We start from the raw sequence: 21,764 nt of genomic DNA on the forward strand, positions 1-21,764 counted from the left end.
AGGGAAAGACTAGGGTTTAAAGATACTGAAAAATATCTTGCCAAGCACTTCTTGTGTGGCCCAGTTTCTCCCTAATTGAAGTCAAAAGCTTATCTTTGGTGGTGACCCGTTTGCATTCTAAAATTTAGCTGTGTCAAAAACCCCACAGCTGGTTGGGACTGCATTGAGTGTTCCTGTGTATTTGGAGGGTATGAAGTCCACAGCTGATTCACTGGACTTGCAAAAGAAGCTGATGAAACAAATACTGTCTCATGGGACAATCTGTTATTTCAAAATTACTTTCTATGGTGCATTGAGTGTGTCAGTTTCCTTTGGTCACCTATAGAAACCAGGAAGAAATATCTTCTTCTTGATCAAGGCAATCTTTTTCTTTGTTGCTCCAAAGCTCATGTTGTGGTTGCATCTCCAAATTTATCTTAAAAAAAAAGAAGTAACATTCCAAGGAAACCACACCTTGCACTGAAGAGCTTTAGAAAACATTTTGACTCACACCATTTGCATGGCAGTTGCTAGTTTTCCACTATCAGGAACAGAAATGTGGTTTCTAGAAAGGAGTAGCTACAAAAAGCTCTATTGAGAACAGGAAAGACAAGGTGTATCTAGATAGTAGACCCTGTTGCTGATTAGCAGGAGAGCCATGAAAAATCTTGCATGTACTTCCTATGCATTTGTCAGAAAGGAAACCTTAGTGGTTGCTGAGTGTCTCCAAGGAAAGTCATAGTTCAAGACTACAACTTGTACCCCAGCACCAAAGAGGAAGGATGCTGGAAACCCAACGAAGAAACTTATCCTTTTTTAATCCATGAGCTTGTCAAGGCCTAAGAGGCAGCCCTGAGAATCCAGAGCAAGGAAGTCAGCCTGAAGATACATCAGATCTACCATAGTCAGTAAGTTCATGAACTGAGGTGGTTAGCATTGCTGTTTGTGATGGATTAGTACAAGCCCTCCAGGCAGAAGAACATGTTCAGCTGTTTGATGAGGACTCTGTTGTAGTCATTGTGTTTTTCTGTATGTCAACATGTGTTTTGATAGTTTAGTATAATATGAGGGAAAATAAATTAATCATGACTCCAGCTTGCAGCTACAAAACAAACCCCACAGTTGATAGGCACTGTGGATTTGCTTCATTTAGCTACCAGCAAGTGATCTTGCCTTTAGTCCTGAAATACCGTTTGAATCAGGGAACAGAATTGGTTTCCATATTTGTTTTCTCTGTCTTTTGACCCACTCTGCAATCCTGGCAAGGTGTTTCCTGTCTTTGGCTCTTGTTCCCACTCCCAGAGCTAGTGTGTTTCGTTGGCTGGGGAAACTGAGGTGTCATGACGTGTGTGTGTAGTGCCTGGTGTTACAGGCCCCCATTCTCAGGTATAATGTCTACACGCTGTCGTAATAGATCAATTGCTACTAATAACACAGCTGCTCTCCATGCTCCCCATCCACCTCACTGCCAATTCCTACATCTGTCATCCCAAAGCAAATATCCTGGAATTATGAAGCCTTGTGCTTTACTGGTTTGCCTCATACAGACCCAGATGACTTTGTGGTAGGAAAAAAAAATAAAAAGAAAATGCAGAAGTTGATTACTTAAAATGTTGCAGCTGCTCTTGATGTAGAATTGGCTGTTTACTACTTATACAGCTAAAACCAAGCAGGCAAGATCAGACACAGGGCAAGAAAAAAGAATGTTCCAACATTTTTGTGCATAACACCAAAAAGCGTCAGGAGACTGCGTGTGCTGTGACAGTGCTGGGAACCTTTCTCTTGCCAGGTTGAAACACAAGCCTAACCAGGATTTCCCAAAATCCAAGTACCACCAAGACACTCTGTCTCCTCCTCCATTTCTTTCCTCTGTATTTCTAGGTTGGACTCAATGATCTTACAGGTCTTTTCCAACCTAAATGATTATTTGATTCTCACCACCAGCCCATTCACATTTCCCCTCTGTCAGTCACCAGCTGCATGGTCAATACTTCCCAGGCTGTAGTTCAGACTGGATCTCAGCTGGCATTGGCCTATCCCAAGCAGGGAGGTGGAGGAACATTGGAGTCACCCAAAGTGTCTCTGGATGTCTCCCTGGGGTGGTGCAGATAGAGCCTTGGTTGTGCCCTGTGCTGGTGTGCTCCGGCTCAGAGGGCGCAAGTGCAGACCCTAGAGGAGATACCACAGGCCAGTTCTTGGGGTGAACCTCTGCACAAATAGTACAGCAGCCTTGAAGGCACAAAGAAGCACAATTTCATGGCCTCTGTTTTGCCTTCCATTACCTTTGAAAACATGCTTTACCTGAGCACGTAAACTTGTCTTTCCAGCATGACTTGTATATATCTACTCATTGTATATCTATCTACCCTTTCTCCTTTTTTCTAGTAACAGCTCTGATTACAGTCCTCCTAATGACTCCTTATGAGTGTTTGCCTCAAAGGACTGAGGACAATCACCACTGATAGTCATACCATTGCTACCTGTCCTGGTAACCACTCCCTTACCATCTAAGCCTTCCTCAGACATCTGGAGAAGGACATGACTCTGCAAAAGTGGTGGCAGGAATGGCATTGTACATGGCTGGCTTCTTGTTCCTGGCACAAACCATGGCTCTCCTTTGCTTGTCTTAGATCATAGCTATGTGAAAGCAAATCAAGTGCAGTCAAATAACAAGTGGATGAAGCCAGTATATCCAGGTTTTTGTGTATGAAATTGTTGTCACCATCTGAAAATATACATATTGGTATGGAGTGCTTGGAACCGGAGGCAGCTCAAGAAAAGTTATGGCTTGAACTTTTGTCCATTGACTGAAACAATTTTAATTGTTTTAAGCTAGTTTGTTGTGGAATGTTTTCATAACCTGAGACATAACATATGCTGCACATTATTTGTTTCATGCAAGTGACTTTTAAAATCACTCATGGTGTTTCAGTATCATGGCTGCAAGTATGACACTTGCCAGAAAAAGCAGTTGTGTTTAGGACAAAGATTTGCATGAAGTCTGTTCATTCTAAGGAGTGTGGTGTCTTTCTGGTTCATACAGTTTTTGCAGTGATGAGCAGTCCTGCATGAAGATACTGTGATGACTCAGGCCCACTGACAAGAGCTGGTGTAAAATGAAAGTGTGTATTTCGAGATTTCTGTTCCTTGTTCACTAATTGCAAGCTACAAATGGACTGATTTGAGGAATCTGAGCATCTCCAGCTTTCCTTTGTCTCAGTGAGAGTTCTTTGTTTGCAATTACAGATGATGATCAAATCTTCTGCAAAACACAACTCTTAACCTCCCTGTTCACTGTTCAGTAAAATATTTTGAGATTGCCACCTAGCTCATGAAGACTTAATCATGCAGTGAAGCTTTAATATTTCAAGGTTCTTGGATAAAAGGGACTGTGTAAGGATAAAGAATTACCTCTGGACTAAGGTCTGGCTCTGTTTCTTGCAAAGTCAGTCTGACCAAAGTTGAGGCTTCTCCTTTTTCTCATCTGAAATTCAGGGTTTTGCAAGCTATTTCATTTCGTAGGAGATAATGATGATTGAGACAAGTATCTTTCAAGCAGGACTGTTCATTTGCAAAGAAGATACTTACTCCTTTGCTCAGAGCCCCAGGTTTCCTTTGGCAAACACTCAGCATAAAACCTCCCATCCTCATTTGCTCTCGGTGCCGTGTCTTGTGCCTGTGTTTGACAGAGTCCAGGGTTTTGCAAAATCATTCGTACAAAGGACTGGGAGAGGGCTCAAGAGCCTCTTGCACTGAAGAGAGATCAAATACAGTTAGATCATCAACAGATGTCTGTCTGCCCTCGGAGGTCTTTCAAGCCTCTGAGAACAGATTCCGCAATATTCATATGCCTGTTCTTGTGATTCCCTGTGTGGAAACTTAGAAAAAAATGCTTCATATCCAATTAACTGGATTCCTTCACATCATTCACCCAGTGTTGAGCAGAACACGCAGAATAATTGATCCCGGCCTTCCTTATTAAAAACATTTCTATATTAAAAGGCCTTTATCGTGTTTCACTCTTACTTTTCCAGACTAAACAAATCTAGTTCCTCAGCACTTCCCTTTGGCATTATTTTTCCAAGCGTGTTTCTCAACCCTCCAGATGCTGGGTGCTCCCCTCAGCTCTCCATAGCTTTCTCAAACAGTGGTGACCCCAACTGGATATGTGTCTCTAGCTGGAGCCTCAGCACATCCCTCTCTGCTTCCTTTGGTTTTGGGTACTTTTCCCAATGAAACAACAGTGATGTCCTCAATAAACCAACTCTGCACACACAGATTTGTGTTGCTTGTGCATCTACTCTGAGGTCCATGCAGCAATCAGAAATATTTGGAGTCATGGAAGCACAGAATGGTTTGAGTTGGAAGGGACCTTAAAGATCATCTAGTTCCAGCCTCCCTGCGAAGGGCAGGGACACCTTCCTCTAGACAAGGTTGCTCAAAGCCCCAGTCTGTTACAGAGAGACACCAGCAACTCACCCCACCCCAGTTTCACAACAGCTAACCCCAACTGTTGGGTTGTTGGGAAAATGCTTTTACTTGTGGAAATTGCAACTCTCTGCCAGCCAGCTGCCGGCTTTCACTTCCACAGACTTCGAGGCAACCCCTTTAGTGCACTAAGTCTTGACCAAAGTAATCTGTTTTAAAGATTTGGAAGTTCTGTCTTATGGAAAATTAGAATGAGTAACATGTTTTAATGAAAAAGTAGAATTATCAGAGGCCTTAGGAGTACTTCCCTTGGGACTGCTGGCATTTCAGCTTGTTTTATGAAGAATTTGATAAGCTGATAGATCAAGAAAAGGTCAGGTGTCCTGCACACAGTCACAGGGGAAACACCATCAGAGAAAGGTTTTGAGTACCACATATGAAGATGATTTTATGAGGGGGTTATTTGTTTGCTGTCCTATTCAGTCAAGGTGGACAAATTCTGTGTCTTGAAGGGCTGAGTGAAGTAGCCTGCAGCAAAACTTGCAGAGCTGTCAGAAGAGGAGAGTTTACATTTTAAAGCAGTGATGCAACATGACATTCAAAATAACAGATAATGGTGAGTTACAGAGCCTGGAAGCTTTCATCTGGTCTGAATCAGAGTTTGCATCTTTTTAATACTTCAGTGAGGTGCCAAGTGCCAGGCCATGGATGGTACCAGCTGCAGCACACACTGAGCTGCGTGGCGTGGGTCTCCTGGCATTCAGACTGCCAGGAACAACTGTGCTGGTGCATGAAACCCCAGGTTGCATTCAACTTGTGATGCTCTCAGCTCCCACCAAGAACCTGGTATTTATGGGTGTTATTGCATCCACCTTCAAACCTAGCCCCTATGCTGCTCATCAGTGGTTGCATCCTAGTAAACAGGAGAGGAATGGGGAGAAGCAACTATCAACTTCTCAGCAAAATCCAATATGTATCTCACAGACCCAGAGGTTTATTTTGGAAGGAACAGCAATCTCCACATTTTTAAGGACAAAAAGTAGCCTTGAACAGGTGTGTGACAACTCAGCTGTTTTGAAACCATTTACTAAAATGGAAGAGCAATTGCAGGCTTTCTTTTTTCTTTTATATTAGGAAAAGTAAAATTTGGAAGCAGAGACTTTCCTCAGATTGTGTTCTGGCACTCAGAAGTAACTGATTATCCATGTTGTGTTTCTCAGATAATCCATTTCCTAGTTGCATTCTTAAAAATTAAACAAGAGGGCATCATAAAACTGAGATGTTGCTTTGCCAGCAAAATATTTATAAGAAGATTTTCAGTTTCCGGCCATAAATGAGAAGATAAAGGAGATAAGAGATTTTGATTAAAACTTGGTGAAAGTAGTTTGGACTTTTGGACTTCTAATAAACTGTCTGGTCAAAAAGGATAACATGATGAGAGAAATGTTTGGTTTGGATCAATTTAAGCACTTTTTGCTCTGCCAGAGGCTTAGGCCCTGAATTTGCTTTCTCTTCCATCAGCTTTACTCTTGTGTTACTCTGTTTTTGGGCATCATTTCTGATTCAGGTTATGGCAAATGAACTCAGGAATCACTTTCTTTGCCTTCAGGAAATAGAATAGCCACTAGAGAAAATCTAGGACTGTACTCATTAAGAGTACCTAGCATTTTGGTTTGAATACAGGAAAAGGTGATGGGTTTCTGCAGGTGTTTGTGAAGAGTTACCAGTGTTCTTTGTCACACGCTCAGATGTAATGTTCTGAATCATGGTGTATGGCTCTCCTAACTGCCACAGGACATTTAATATGTTCAAAAAAAGTGCCTCTGTTCCCCATTAAGAGCCAAATTTTATTTTATGGCCATTACCCACAATGCAGTGAGAGATCAGCATGAAGAACCATTTCATCAGGGCTGCAGAAATCTTTTGCACTTCTCCAGGGAAGAAGCAACTTTCTCTTCCATAAGGGGCCAAAGTGTTACCTTTGGAGGCTTTCGCTCTTTGGATCCAAAGGCTTTCTTGCGCTCATAACCTGTACTACCTAATTGTACTCCAGGGGTGCAAAAGTAGGTTGGTGGGTTGGGTTTTGGCTTGTAATTGATTCTGGCTTTGTTTGGATGTTTGAAGGCTGTAGGCATGCATAGTGTTCAAACAGTCGCTGTTATTTAATGGGAGCAGTGGGAACTATGAAGTCTCAAGGAAAATCTCAGGAAGGGTCATACAGAGGACAAGTTGGAAAGGGTTGGGTGTGCTCCTCTTGTACACGTGGTGCAGCTGCTCTGCCCTGAACACTAGGAAGAGCTGCATAATGACACAATGTGTTCTGCTGGTCCTACAAAGCCTTTAGAAATTATCAGCCTGTGAAAAAAAGTGAGGTTTTGTTACAGAAGGTGAAGTGGTCTGGCAAAATGTCTGCACTACACTGCAAGGCTTTAGTTCCTATACAGAATGTTGGGGTATTTATGTCTGTAACTACCTTGATATTGGTAGCTGGCTCATAATTTATCCAGAGAAAGAAGGGTTCAAAGGGCATCAATGAGTGGTTTTGAAAAACTAAGTGGTGACTCTAACTCCCACAAATATGGAGAGAGGAATCACAGTTCCTGCCATTTTTAAATACTTCCCACATAGTCTTACAGTTTCTTTTAATCATTCTTTTCTCCTTTCCCTGTAAGAATTTTGCTTTTTCTCTATGAAAAAAGATCTAGTTGATTCCTATAATTTATTTTTTTAATACTTTGATCTCAGAAAAAAAATTGATGGAATTATTACTGTAATCATAAATCACGTGCATGATCTTCAACACTAACCTCAGGGCAGCTTACCTCTCCTTGAGAAATGAAGTTGCCTGGCATGAGCTAGAATCAGGCCACTTGGTCTAAATGCCTAATTATGGGGTTTAGTACTTAGCTATTGGATCCCAATTTTGACCTATGAATGTTGAACAAATCCTAGATTTAATTAGCAGCAACTTCAATTAGAGGCCCTAGTATCAACTTCCCTGAAGTACAGCTCCATTCACATCAGAAAAGACACTCCCCATTCGTAGCAGTACAAACCCTGGGGAGTTCAGTGGTGTTTCTGTACCTGTAAATCAGAGATGTTCAAGATAGCCAGGTCTCAGACCAGCCAACTCTCACAGCCACGTACAAGCTTTGGGCTGCTGATGAGCTTGTGTAGCACTGCCCATTGAGTGTGCAAAGTATAAAGTACAGGCATTAATTCATATGGTTCCTGGCATGCATTAGGCTCAGGATCCTATCTGAATTTTCCTTTCAAAGATTTTTTTTCCCTTTTGTTTTTCTGTTTTTCTTTCCCAGTAGTTTCGTTGCAGCAACTGTAAGACTGGAAAACAGGACTTTTGAGGTTTTTTCCTAGTTCTGTAGTGCTTCCCTCTTCCTCCTTTTTATGCTCCTGAACTAAACCTGGGACTTAGATTTAGTCATAGAATCATAGAAAGGCTAAGTTTGGAAGGGACCTTAAAGATCATCAGGTTCCAACCTCCCTGCCATGGGCAGACACACCTCCCACCAGGCCAGGCTGCACAAGCCTCGTCCAACCTGCCCTTGATCTCCTCCAGGGATGGGGCTTCCACAGCCTTCCTGGGCAACCTGTTCCAGCACCTTACTGCCCTCATGGTGTGGAATTTCTTCCTGATGTCTAACCTAAATCTCCCCACTTTCAGTTTAAAACTGTTACCCCTTGTCCTATCACTGCCTTCTCTGGTGAAAAGCCCCTCCCTCATGGCCATCTACAGTTAGGAATTTCTGTAAGCTGTCTGATTAACTGCTCTACAGTTCTCAGTTCCTGTCAAACTTGGTGGCCAGTCGAGCTGAGGAAATTTGGCTTTGTCTCAGTCTCTTCATCTTTTAGTTGATAATGGGATGGGTCATCTACCTCTCAAGAAACTGAGAAACTTTGTAATTATTAGCAATATGCTCTGTCTGCCATTAAAAATGGGTGTTCCCTAGATCCCTTTTACTGAGGAAGTGGAGAAATACAAGGAGGAAATAAGGGAATATTCCACTGAGGTCAAAGATATCCAGCATGTTCTGTCAAGGTTGAATAGTGAGGCTGCATTGTGCAGCATGCACAGACACTCTTTAAACCGTGTTCCCATTTAAAAACACTCACGTGGAACAAACTTACTTTTCCATGTCTTAACCAGGATCATATTCAGATTTCAGCAATGAGAAGGAAAAGATAAAAGACTTGATTCATTTTTCACCATGCTGGAGATTTTCTCTGGCTCCACCTCTGCCCCTTCCTCTGCCCTTATCCCCAGTGTTTTTGAACTCTGCCTGCAATACACCTGGGTGCTTGCCAAGTTAGCCCCAACTAGGGGTGAGTTAATGAGAACATCTGGCCAGGAATGAGTGATGATGCTCTGTGACCCACCCACTCAACACATCTGGTGGTCATGGCCATGGATGGGGAACCTTACCAAGTGTTAAGGCTTCTGCAAGGAAAGAGGATTTTGTCATCTGTGGCTGAATTTATTTAAAATACCCCAATCCAACTGGTTATATAAAGAGGCTCCCATGAGAGTGGGAGAAATGTCTATAAATAAGTGTACACAACACACACATGCATAAACACTTTTTTTATATAATTACAATATACTGTTAATGAGTAAGAATGTGGACTGCCTAAAAATTGTTTTTATAGATAATTAGTCCCAAAGGTCCTAAACTGGCTAACCATCAAGGCATACTGCAACAGCCCTCTCTTTGGTAAGGGCTTTTTGAAGGGTCTGATTCTCTCTGAAGGGAACATTTTCTCTAAAGGGAGAAAGAGGGTGAAAGGAGTTTATGTGCTTAGTTGGCAGAGTTCCTTTTGAAATTATTATTTTAAAACTACTAGATTATTTTGGTCTTTCTGATGGTGAATTAAGGTGTCCAGATACTTTCACAATCATAATTTTATATTATGTATAAAGAAATAATTAAATACCAATGCTCTGCTCTTGTTTTCCTTTGCTGGTGAAAAAAACCCACCAAACCCAAGATGGATTTTTCAGAGAGTACAATGAATCATCAATGAAGTGAAAACACTGGGCAAATTCTCTTTTGTTTAAGAGAATGGCCTGTACACAGTTCAGGCCAGCACATTTTTCATGGGATGCAAGGGAGCAGTTCAAAGGATTGGCAAGGCATGAATCCTGCATATTCATGAGGCTGGGCAAGGAGGTGAAGGTACAGGAGAAGGCAAAAAAGCAATGTGAGGATAGAGTGGAATGTGGAACGAGTTACCACGGTATCCTATTTTACTGCTGTTTGACGTAAAGCTCCTTTGCTTTTACACAACCACTGGAATTGAATGGAAGCGGCTCAGGGCATAAATAATGAATGTGTCTTTTACACGTTAAGAGAGGAGAATCTGCACCTCATCACAGAGATAATGTGCCTCTCTCTTCTCTCCCCAGTCTCCAGCCTTAGTTCCTGAAGTCAGTCAAGATCTTATCCATCAAACTGAGGAGAAACTCGAAAACAGCCCCTGCAAAGAGCTATTCTCCCAGTGTACAAAGTAAGTATAACTCGATACCCAAAGATCAGAGGGCTGCAGCCAGCAGCTTGTGAGGAATGTGTCAGGTAAAGAGAGGCATTTCAGTTTGAACCTGAAGCTTGTAAATTCAGTTTATGTTCATAATCCTAGAGGCAGAGCTGACAAGTGGTGAAGTCATTTCATCTGAACAAAATATAATACATATTTCCATGCCATTATATACACTACACACAGGCACTTAGTGTTTCAGGTATTTGACAGAGTGTTCTAGCCAAGCAAACCAGCCATGGATTTCATGCTGTGTGAAAAGAGCTACAATGATAATGTATCCAAAGAAAACATCTCTGTTTCAAAGTGAATAAAAATTAAGTGGCTATACAGACCATTTAGACAGAGGAATGTGCAAACTTGGTCCGCATGGCTTTTCCAGAAAATCTTCACCAGGAGAATGGGGCTTTTTTAATGCTTTCTGTCTGTCTGTGGCGTTCAAACAAACGTGCATTATTTCATCCTTTGTCTGGGAAAAGGCTTATCAGTTTGTGTAGCAGCAAGGCGATTTGCACTATTATGTGCTAAAGCTCCAGGTATGCAACTAGCATTTCCAAACACTGCCCCGGGAATGTTCATGCCAGTAGATCATAAACCAATAAAAATATGAAAAGGGGGGATCATCTCAAGCTGGCCCATGTGGTTTCTGGCTGAGCACGGTTTGTTTTCCCTGCATGATGTAATGGGGATCTGTAAAATTCGCTCCGCTGTCATTCATTGTTTTGATTCATTCAATTGACCTTTTCTGTTTTCAGTTATTCTTTGCGTTGGTAGGAGATGTGGGTTATTTCTGGCCTCCTCTTATAACCCAACCAGTTTCCTTGCATTGGCCTGGTGTCATGTAGAGATGCTCGTATAACTCACACCAGTTGTGTGTGCCAGTCCCAATGACAAAGGCAGAGCTGTGCTCGCACAAACCCCCCTGATGCCTGTTTCTAGTTCTCAAATGGGTTTGAAAGCTGACAGTTCCCTCTAAAATGCACTTTGTTGTTGCCAAAGAGGGGAACTAAAAAGCAAACAAGTGGTGAAAGGCAGCTATTGTTCTTCCAAATACATGCAGCTTTTAATTAACTGAATGAAATAGGCCAGCGTTGGACACCACTTAATTCAGGCTCGTACTCACCAACAGCCATTCCTTCATCTCAACTGAAATGGATAAACGAGCCAGGTTTGAGACCTTGTTAATAAATATGCTGATCATTTCAGATGGACTGAAATGGGGTCAAAAGGAAGTTTTAAAAACTTGCTGTTGGTATTTACTAAATGTACTGAATAATGTTAATTTTGGAAGAGTTCACAGTCAGACCAAAAAAGGGAGGCACACATGCAAATATGAAGCTTGGTATCCTGTAGGAGCAAGAACAGGGATGAGTTTCAGCCACATCTTCATAGACAAGTTCAGTCTGCAGGAGAACTCTAACTTCTGCTTTGACCTTTAATATTTTTACTGTCTGCTTCTGCCCCTTCCAATTTCCCCTCTAATTTTGGCTTTGAATAACACTTGTTAAAGTTTGTTAAAACTCTTTTATTATTATTTTGTAAGCTTGAATGCACTTAGGGGAAATGCTATGATCTGTGTCCAGTCAAAGCTGATGAAAACAGAAATTTGACTTCTCAACACTGAATATGTGCCATTACCTGCCTGTTCTAAATGGATGGTGCAAGAATTATTGCCCCCCAAAAAACTGGAACAGCTGAGAAATTACTATTATTTATGAGTAGCAGTTCATGAACAGGGAGGAACTAAACTGAGGAGACATGAATTGTTTGCTTAAGTCTAGAACCACTTCAGGGTCAGACAGGGATTATCTATTCCCAAACCAGAGTAGTCCTTCAGAGAGGATTTCCTCCTCCAGCAAAATCTGTAAGTCTGTATCACAACATTTTTAAAGACTGAAATACTGATTTCTTGTGGGCATTTTTCACTCAAACCCAAGTTTTGTCCCTGCCAGTGCTGCCAGCAGAGGTGGATGCAGTAGCCCCAGTAAGCAAGACAGAACCAACCCCCTGTTAAACAACACAACACCAGCTTCATCTCAGGTCATCCTCTCAGCTCAGCCCATCTTCATTTAGCTCTGAACCCTTGGCCTTTCTTATGGGATGGCTGTTGGTCTCTGGCTGCTTGTTGCCTACCACAAGGAGCATACTCATTTCTCACATTTGCATCAAGGCCTTTATTCCTTTGATTACACAAAAGACTTTGCAGCCAAGGAGCACCAAAATTATTTTTCTGATCCAGAAAAAAATTCATATCCCTGTTCAGACTTTATTTTCTCTGTGTCACTCTACAAAGCACATAGCTGTTGGGAAAAGCCCTTTGCCTTTAATCACAGTTATTACTTCTGTATACCAGGAATTGAGATTGCTTTTTTTTTTTTTCCCCTCAAAATAATGCTTCTGGTGGTTCTTCTTTGACAGGAATGGACTTCAGCCAGAAATTTTCAATCCAGATGTAAACAACCTTCAAAGTCTAGGAACTCAGTTCCTGAGGGTGTTGTGCTAAGCCAGTCTTAATTTACTAACAGAAGCAAAGACATTTGTTGTCTAGTGACTAACAGCTTTTGTAAAAGTCCATGGAAGGCAGTGGGAGACGCCCTGTTAGCTTTCAGCAAGCATAACCAGTACATATTACTATGCAGCTTGTGTAAGTCCTCCTGTTATGGAATCCATCAAACTCACTACTTTGGTCCTAGATTGAGTAAAATAAAGTACAAAATAAAGTAGAAGTAAAACGTTCCTACCATGGAAGAAGTCTGGATTTTCTCCTCTTGTTTTGTTTCACTTTTGCTCCAAGTTCAGGATTATAAAATACTTATATATCCTTTTCATCTGAGATAGATCTGTCCTTGACCACCTCAGAGGGGAACCATTCCAAGAATACCTGAACAGCATGTACTTTGACAGGTTTCTCCAGTGGAAGTGGTTGGAGAGGTAAGTGTCACAATATTTTTTTTAATTAAAAATGAATACAAAAGGTTTATTTTCACTTTCGTGCAAAGCCTTTAGAATATGATCAAAATCTGACAGCTGAGAATGCATGTTTGCTCCTTTTGCCTTCAAAAGAAAGACAATTTGGCCTTTCTGCAGCATTTCTGTGCCTCATCCTAATGTTTGCCATTTATGGTCCTCTCTGTGCAGCCATTCTCTTCCTCTTTTCACTGTTCTACTTCCAGATGGTCTATCAAGACTCAGTCCCCATTTCCCTGAACTGTACTTGAGGGAAGCTCTTCTAGAGAGTGCCAGGAAAGCTTTCCTAATTTTAGCATTGGTTTGCAAGTGTCCATTGTTAGCAGGTTCAAGAAGTGATAATGGCTTTAGCCACAGGATGATGCCATATAGAAAAGTCATTGTTAGATTGCCATGAGACTCAATTTAACCATGAACTGAGTTTCCAGCTGTGACCATCCAATGAGTGTGGTTTGTTTCAGGGAGATTTCCTTCATCCTCTATGAATGTGCTTACACTCCAACTGCTTCCTCCTCTCTTAGGGACACTGCAGTCCTGAGGGTGACATGCTCCAGCAAGCATCTTGGGCACCTTCTTTGCACAGTGTGTTTGGGTACTACAAGTGAATAGGAAAAGACAGCCTGTAAAAAAATAGGAATTGAAATCTCCTGTGATCTGAGAAATGTCGGTGGCCAATTTCATTGTAGGCCCTGTCACAATGAGCTACTCATGGCACAGCTTGAGGGATGCTTTGTGGTTTTTTATAACCCACCCTTGTGCACGAAGAATGCAAAATGTAAGATACACATCCAGACTCTGGCTTTTGCATTTGCAAACACTGTGTCCAACCAAGACTGAAACAGATGCTGCTGGCTAGGGAAGTGAAGAATAACCCCCAAATCCACCCCAAAACAGTTTTGGCTTCCAAAGCTCAACTGTTTGGCTTTTTAATGGGATGAGGTACATTAGGTATGATTAAAATACTTCTAGCACTTGCAGTTGTCCTCGTGCGTAGCTTTGCTCTGAATAGGGTGATGTTTTTTGTCTGAATCAGTTATCATTATTATTAAATCACTCTAAACAGACAAAAATATGGTATATAGGTACTCACACCATATATACTTGCTATACATTTTGGAGCACATCTAATAACCAGGTGACCCTCATGGGTATTAATTTGCAAGGAGAAGGCCCTTTGCCTTCTCCTTGTCGACGAGGGCTGTAGCAGACACACACTGCTGGGTAACAGTGACCTTGAGTTGAGAGAAGCCCCAAGTTCCACAAATGGAATTAATTACAGCGAGTGAGTTAGGGCCAGATCCATGAGCAGTGAGTGTCAGCAGGATGCCTCAGAGATCAAAGGAGCTGTGCCAGTTTCTCTCCCTGGAAAGCTACAAAGCTGCTGCACAAGAGGGAAGGGAAGCAGTGGGCAGTGGGGAGAGCCATTTCATGCCAAGACATGCTCCACATGCCATCCTTACTGGATCCAGCATTTGCTCTTTTATTTCAATTTAAAAAAACCAACAAACCAGCCAGGGTATTTTCTATCTATTTTCACATATGGGATAAGGAATTTTCTCAAATGCTTTGAAGATTTGGGGTTTTTTTCCATTCCCCCAACAAACATGACAAGCTATGGGATGGATCTCTCCATTTTAAGAAGCTGGGAAAACTGTTTTTAGGATTAGCAAAGAGATGTTAGTAGCACGTAGTGATCAACAGCTCCTTCTTACAAACTGCTGGCTCCAGTGGAGGAGTCAAACAGTCCATTTATTCCAGGGACATTGCTGAGCACGTAGTTATCACTGCTAATTGTTGATTTTAACCCAAATGCATTTGCAGTATCTTCACAGAAGCCTGAAAATAGCATCTTTTCCTCTTCTAGTTTTGGCCTTCTGCGTATTTTTCTTCCCCCACTTTTAAAAACAATAATGAACATAGATGAAACTATTCACTTTAACATTTATTCCCTATTGTCATCAACCTCATCACCACTGTTGTGGGAACAGCCACGTTATTGTGCTCCCTCTGCCGACTGGCTGCCCGCCAGAGGAACACAAAGCTGGTAGGAATATTCATATCAGCTGCTAATATCGTTGTACAACTTTGGTGATGGAGCAGTGGATACAAAATTGGATGTCTCTGAACCTAGGTTTCTTATTCTGTCACATTATTAAACTTGGATGAGAATAAATGTGGTCTGAGTTAGATGTAGGACTGGAGCCCTTTTGGTACAGCAGAGTTTTGTGGGATTATATAGTGTTCATTAGGGAAAACTCTGCTCTCAGAAAGAAAGGCAAACTCATTTATCCCACAATTTGGCCCTTAAAAGGAAAGAGATGCTTTTCCTCCCTTCTTGCCTGTGATGCTCTCCCAGGAGGGAGGTACCCCAGGGCTTCGAGCCCAGCTTCCTGCTCTCCCCTCCTTCAAACAGGACCTCAGCCCACCTCTCCGGTTCCCGGGATTGTTTCTCTCCTTGTTTCACATCAGTTTCCTGTTTTGTTTAAGGTCAAGAAACCAGAAATACTTTCTGGCAGATTGAATTTTGGATCTCGTTTTTTTCTCAGCTTGAAAACCAAGCAAAGCAATAGAGTTAGCCCAGCACTGCCCTTAAAAGATTCCTCTGTATCTTGAGAATTCATATCTTGTTGGAAGCTCTCGGGCCTCCACTTTGCTTAACAAAGGCCAAAGCTGTGTAATGGAGACTCAGACCCCTCCTTGGTCCTAAGATGCTAGCAGAAATTATACTGATGACTCACTAATGTGTTGTATTTTATTACAGCTTAATATGTTGGAATTGAAAAGTTCAAGCCATACATAGTATTGAAGTAATGTAATTACATAATTATGTATTATATATATAATGTCATTACCTTGAAATAATGCGATTACGGGATATTTATCTATTTTGCTTTTCAAAAGTATGCTCTGAAATAAATAAATCACAAAGAGTGCATTAAATGTAGTGTGTCTCTATTTTTTATGGGGTTTTTTTGTGTTTTTTTTAACTTCCTTTTCTTCCAGGCAACCAGTAACGAAAAACACGTTTCGGCAGTACCGAGTGCTCGGGAAGGGCGGCTTTGGGGAGGTGAGTAATTCTGAAGGTTTCAGTTGAGTGTTTCTTCTCAGGCACTGCAGGTTACAGGGGACTGGTGTCTGATAGAGGCTTGTTTTCATTAATTGCTGACAGTTTTACTTAACCTCTTGTGACACTGTAATCTCAAAAGAACACTTTTGAGAAGTATTTTTTATTCGACTGTTGCATTCAGAGTGGAATGAGGGTCACACCCTGGTTTGTATTTTACTGATGGCTGGAGGTTGCTTGCCTAGGCAGCAGAGGCAGAGGAGCCTTTAGCAGAGCAGATTGCAATCTGCCCAGACAAAAGGAGGTGGGATAGGAAGCAGGCGGAGGAAAGTGAAATAATTAAACCAATATTACACAGCAGGTTTGGAAACAGAAGTCAGTTCCCCAGCTGCCCCCACCTAGGCCTTATTCACTGTGCTGCTGCCTTAAAAGGACTAAGATGAGAGCACGAGGAGTGAAGTGCAGCCCAGATGCAGCCTTTGCTTCCATTTACCCAGCAATTGTTCTCTTTCCTTCGCAGGTCTGCGCTTGCCAAGTCCGGGCGACAGGGAAGATGTACGCCTGCAAGAGATTAGAGAAGAAGAGAATAAAAAAGAGGAAAGGAGAATCCATGGCCCTAAATGAAAAGCAGATTTTAGAAAAAGTCAATAGTCAGTTTGTAGTGAGTATTGAACTCCCAAGTGCATGGCTCCCTGCTCACCTGCTGAGCGCTGTCTCTCATTGAATCTGATGTCTCTTCCAACTCTGGCTACAGTAGAGGTGCCAGAAGCTGACTCCTTTGCTTTGCATCCTAATTCTGCTCCAGGCACCTTTGCTGAGTCTCATTTTAAGTCTCTGGTCTGTAGGAAATGCAACAAGGTGCCTGTTTCTACCATGGGAACATGATGCATTTTACAGCCTTGACTTACATCAGGGCTGCATCAGGCTGAGCTATTTTTATCCAGCCTGATTACCTGAATTCCCAGGGACTGGGAGAGAGGAGCTTGGAGGAGACTGAAGGAGATTCAGCCCACATAGAACAGAAGTGACTGGCTTGTAGGAGCATCTAGCCAGTGACATGGAGCTGGTGTCCCTGACATCTGCCAGCTCCTGTGTCTCCTTGAAAACTTGACTTAGATTTTGTTTTTTAAAAAAGGGTGTCATTGTCTCAGCATCTGTCATGTTCCTTATACTTAATTAAGGAAACACTGTGAATACAACAGATGCAAGATGTTTACTTACCTCTGGCAGAAGCAAAGACAGTGGTACATTTTTAGAAGTGATGGGTAGCTTTTGGCTTGTCTGACTGTTCCTGGGGCATCCACCAGAGCCTTGCAGGGGTGATGCTGACCTTCACACCTCAGTGATGGGTGATAGCTGGGCTATCTGGGCCTTCCTGGAAACCTACTGAGATGTTGGGGTCCCTTGACTATTATGATTCCTCTTATGTGAAAAAGTATGTCTGCATCTAGTATGTCTGTCCAGCCTGTGAAGCTGAGCGTTAACCTTGAAGGTTTCTGATGATAAGTAGGCTGGATTCAACAAATTAATCTATAAAATGCTAACATATAATTTTTCTATACTTTTAAAATTGATGTTTGCTATTGCAATAAGGCCTGTATCAAATTAAGTTTGGGGTTTTTTTTCCTTTTTGGAGAAAATCTTGAATGAAAAGTTAGTGCTTTCTTGTGAGTTGCTAATTGAACTGTCACAACTATGCTCAAATATTTTTCTAGGTCAATTTAGCCTATGCCTATGAAACAAAGGATGCACTGTGTTTAGTTCTGACCATAATGAATGGAGGTGACCTGAAGTTTCATATCTACAACATGGGAAACCCAGGCTTCGAGGAGGAAAGAGCTTTGTTTTATGCAGCAGAGATTCTTTGTGGCTTAGAAGACCTTCACAGAGAAAACACTGTGTACAGGTAAGCACACTTTAGACTCTTAGGACATCTTTTCTGGGTAGAAAGGAATTGCCTGCAGCCTTCCTACTTGTTGTGGTGCTGTACAGCTCAGATGCCTCTGTGCTTTAGCTGAAATTTCACAGAGGCCTCTCCAAATCCAGCATGATTCAGTAATCATGGAAGGAAGGAAGCAGTTGCTTCACTAAATACGTCCTGTCTCAACTACCCAAAACTCACACGAGGCTCCCCAAACCCTACCTCAGCATGCACTGGGTGACACAAGAAAATCAGGGAAGTTCCTTTAAAGGGATTTCATTAGGGAATACAGTTTCTAGTTGGTGTGAATTGGAGATCATTCCATTCAAGCCTCTATTTTAGTTAGCCAGGTTCTGTTGCATTAGGGGCTGCAGCACATCAGATGTGGAAAAACCATTGCTCCTATCCCAGAGAAAGCGCAGTTAGTGCAGGAAGGTGTTTGAGACGTGGGGCATGGGTTTACTCTCCAGGTCATGAACTAGTTTGATTAGCTAGATTGGATGGGGATGGTGGCCATAGCAATCCAGCCAGGAAGGAGGCACACTGGCAGCCAGGCAGGGAGGGAGGTGTCCTGCTGGCAGCATCACCCCCTTGGCGGGGGCAGCCAGCGGGCAGGGCGCTGCCCGCAGCCGTGACAGGCAGCCAGCTTCCAGAAGGACAAATTTCAAGTTCTCAGCTTCCAGTCTGGCTTCCAGCTCTATACAAGCACTTTTCCAGGGCATCACAGGATTTACTTGCTGGATAAGCAGGGTGATTGCAGACAGAATTCTTGCGACTCCCTGAGGATTTATTTTTTTTTTTTAATCAACAACCAGTGTAGTTGTAAACAACATTTCATGTTTGTGTTCATCATCCCAGCTTGTGAAATCATTCTTGCTGGCATGCACAGCAGCAGAAGTCCTGTAAACTGATGAAAGAACTTCCAAGGACAATGATTTATAGACAATTGAATGTTATTTTTAAAAACTAAGCCACACTTTAAATCATTTGATTTGCCCGTGTATAATAAGCATTATGCATATGCTTGTATACATAGAGATGATGATATTGTTGTTCCTTGGAGGAGTTCTTTAGCAAACTGCCACTTGGTTGCCTGACTGTGACTCAGATCTTGCTGGCTGGCACAAGGAGGGCAGACAGATAACAGACTGCTTTAGTTGGCACTGGCCCAGGAAGGAGATTTTTTTTTTTTTTTCCCAAGGAACAAAATTGAATTAAGTGTTTAATGTCAATTGAAAAATCAAATAATGAATGACGTGTTTAGCTTCCTTTTTCTTTAAAAAACATCCTACCACATGCAAAAAAAAAAAAGTCTTTAAAAAATACTAGACAAAAGCATCCTATATTGATGAAAATGACTGGTGCATTCATAACCATGGCTAGTGACATGCCACACTAATGCCAGTTTCTAATAAAGCAAATTAGATCAGGCAACCTAAAAGAGTAGATGGCTCTGCAAGAAATGGCGTCCTACTTCCTTAAGCAGTTGTTTTCATGCTAGTCTTAAAAGAGCTGCTAGTTTACACCTCAGGTGGCACATTCATTTTGGTAATGAATGATATTATATCCTTGTAGGTGACATTTTCTAGCAGTATTTTAGGAGCATCTGAAGAGACCCCTAATTTGTAATACTGCAGCGTGTTTGGGGACCCATGAGAAGTGCTATATAGGTCAATAAAATATAGCAGCTAAATGCTACAGCCTTCTTAAGTTGAATAATTCTTTGCAAAACACTTATTCCTCAGACTTAATTTCATTTTCTATGAACAGAATGCTTCTAAGTAAAACACAGCATTGGAAAATACATCTCCATCTCATGGGCTGATGACTCACGCTGTGGACGTGACCCGAGAGAACAACCAGGCTCAGAGACAGATTTATCTAATTCAGAATTCCCTTTCTAAACATGGCACTTAATGCTACATTTCTCAACTGCATCATGTTAGTAAAAGTCAACAGGTCAATTGTTCATGGGAAACAAACATGAAAAGCTGCTGGTTCTCCTCGGATTATTTATATATTAAAATAGCAATGTTACAGCAATATATATATATATAACAAAATATTGCAAAAAATATTTATATGTCTATTATCTTTTTTATATATATAGATAAATTGTTTATGTATATGCTATAGCTGTGCCTGGAAGCTCCAGTCAGCACGAAGATCACATTGTCCTAGGCCTTACACAAACATACAGTAAAGCCTTGTGCAGAGTGATTAATTGGGTTACTTATGCTGTCCTGTACAGCCAGGCAATGGACCATGGCCTTTCTAGCCTGGGCACAGTGCCAGCTGTTTATGTTTCCATATATTTAGGCAAGGCTTGTTTACATTTGGGTAGCTGTACCATTGGGAAGTATCCTTAATTGTAACTCTGTCCAGCGGGGAGTTTTATTTCTCCTAGACATTTCAGTACAAAAATCATGTTCCTCCTTAGCCCTTGGAAGTGTTGGCCATGCAAAGGAAGCCAGCCTTGATCCTGAGGAACCTGAAATTGGAAGACAGAAATGGCAACTGATGTGTGGGGGGAAGGAAAGACTGCCCTAGTTGCCCTGAATCACAGAGGGCTCTAAGGACTGAGCTGCTCTTCTTAGAGTCCTTGTGGACTCTCTTGTTCTCTCAAAGACAACACTTCCCAACTTGCATGTGGGATTCTTGTCATTTGACCACAGTTCCATCTTTATATGAGACTAATAACTGCTGGAGTGGCAGATGAAGTAACTAATGAGCTCTGAATTCTTCAAGGAAATAGTTATTAGGGGGTTAGGAATAAATTTTTAAAAATAAATAGGAGATGCCCTCAACTGTGTTGCTTCAGCATTGGAAACCTTCTGCTGATAGGCAGGGAAAGCCCACAGTGGTATGTTAAAAACAAGCATGGCTTCTCCTCAGCATTCAGCTGCTCTTCCCATCTTTCAGTACTGTTTATTTGAAAACTGGGGTTGGTACAACTGGTCACCCAGGGAAGTTTATCTTGAGAGGTCCAGAGGGTCTGAAGCAAGGAAGAAGAGGAGATTGGTCACAGCACTCTATGTTCTTGCTTGAAATAGTAAATAGAAACAAGGCAAGTTTTGAAATTTTCATCTCAGCATTGTCAAAACTATAAAATGCCCCTCTCCATTCACAGAAAAACACATGACACTGAAGTGGTCCAGCTTGGAATACAGGGCAGGCTCCTGCACAGAGTGTACAATGCACTGATCTCCTGGTGTGATGGTTTCTCTTCTACCCTCTTTGCTCTTTGAGAAGAAATGCGTCTTGCTGGGGAGCTAACAGAATCAAGCTGGTTCACAAATGCAAGGAGAACTTAAAAAAGCTAGGCCAAGCACTTCTTGGATTTGCACCAGGCAAACCACTGTGTTTCAGTAGGAGTCAGTCAGAAAAAAGTTGGGACATGACGTTGTGAACTGCAGCAATATGGTTTTCCCTGCCTCACTGAGCCATGCTGGTGCCTTTCCTGGGCCCCTGAGCCATCACCACCGTTTTGGGATGCTCCCTGCTCAGCACAAACCCATCTGCCCACTGATACCTCCAGGTCCCATCTCCCAGCCTGGCCTCATCCCTGCTCTGCAGCACAGGGAGGAGGAGAAGGAGCCCACCTGGCTCCCTCCCCAGCAGCAGCAGCCCACCACATCCAGGATTGGCAGTGGTGGCTGCAAAGGTGGGCTCAGCAACCTGGGTTTGGAAAACAGCCTTGGTCAAGCAAGGAGACTTAAGCGTGGCTGGCCAGGGTAGTATCTAGAAGCAGCAACTGGTGGAGCAGGTTTGGTACATTCAGAAGAATGACCTGCCAAGGCTCTACTAAATATATGAAAACTGAAATTCCTGCTTTTTTTTTTTTTTTTTTTTTTT

At 42.1% G+C, this 21,764-nt stretch overlaps 1 protein-coding gene across 1 annotated transcript in view; it reads left to right on the forward strand.

Moving 5' to 3' along the window:
* The window catches only part of GRK5 (G protein-coupled receptor kinase 5), a gene marked incomplete at its 5' end in the record, with an annotated part of 93,990 nt that overhangs the window by 56,668 nt on the left and 15,558 nt on the right, over positions 1-21,764 (forward strand). Inside the window, 5 exon segments of the mRNA XM_010003969.1 lie at positions 9,830-9,930; positions 12,796-12,888; positions 15,928-15,991; positions 16,509-16,649; positions 17,704-17,894. Coding sequence (XP_010002271.1) covers positions 9,830-9,930; positions 12,796-12,888; positions 15,928-15,991; positions 16,509-16,649; positions 17,704-17,894 — 590 coding nt within the window.

Source organism: Chaetura pelagica, unplaced genomic scaffold (genome assembly GCF_000747805.2).
Source record: "Chaetura pelagica isolate M959 unplaced genomic scaffold, ChaPel_1.0 scaffold248, whole genome shotgun sequence".
In the NCBI taxonomy this organism is placed as follows: Eukaryota; Metazoa; Chordata; class Aves; order Apodiformes; family Apodidae; genus Chaetura; species Chaetura pelagica.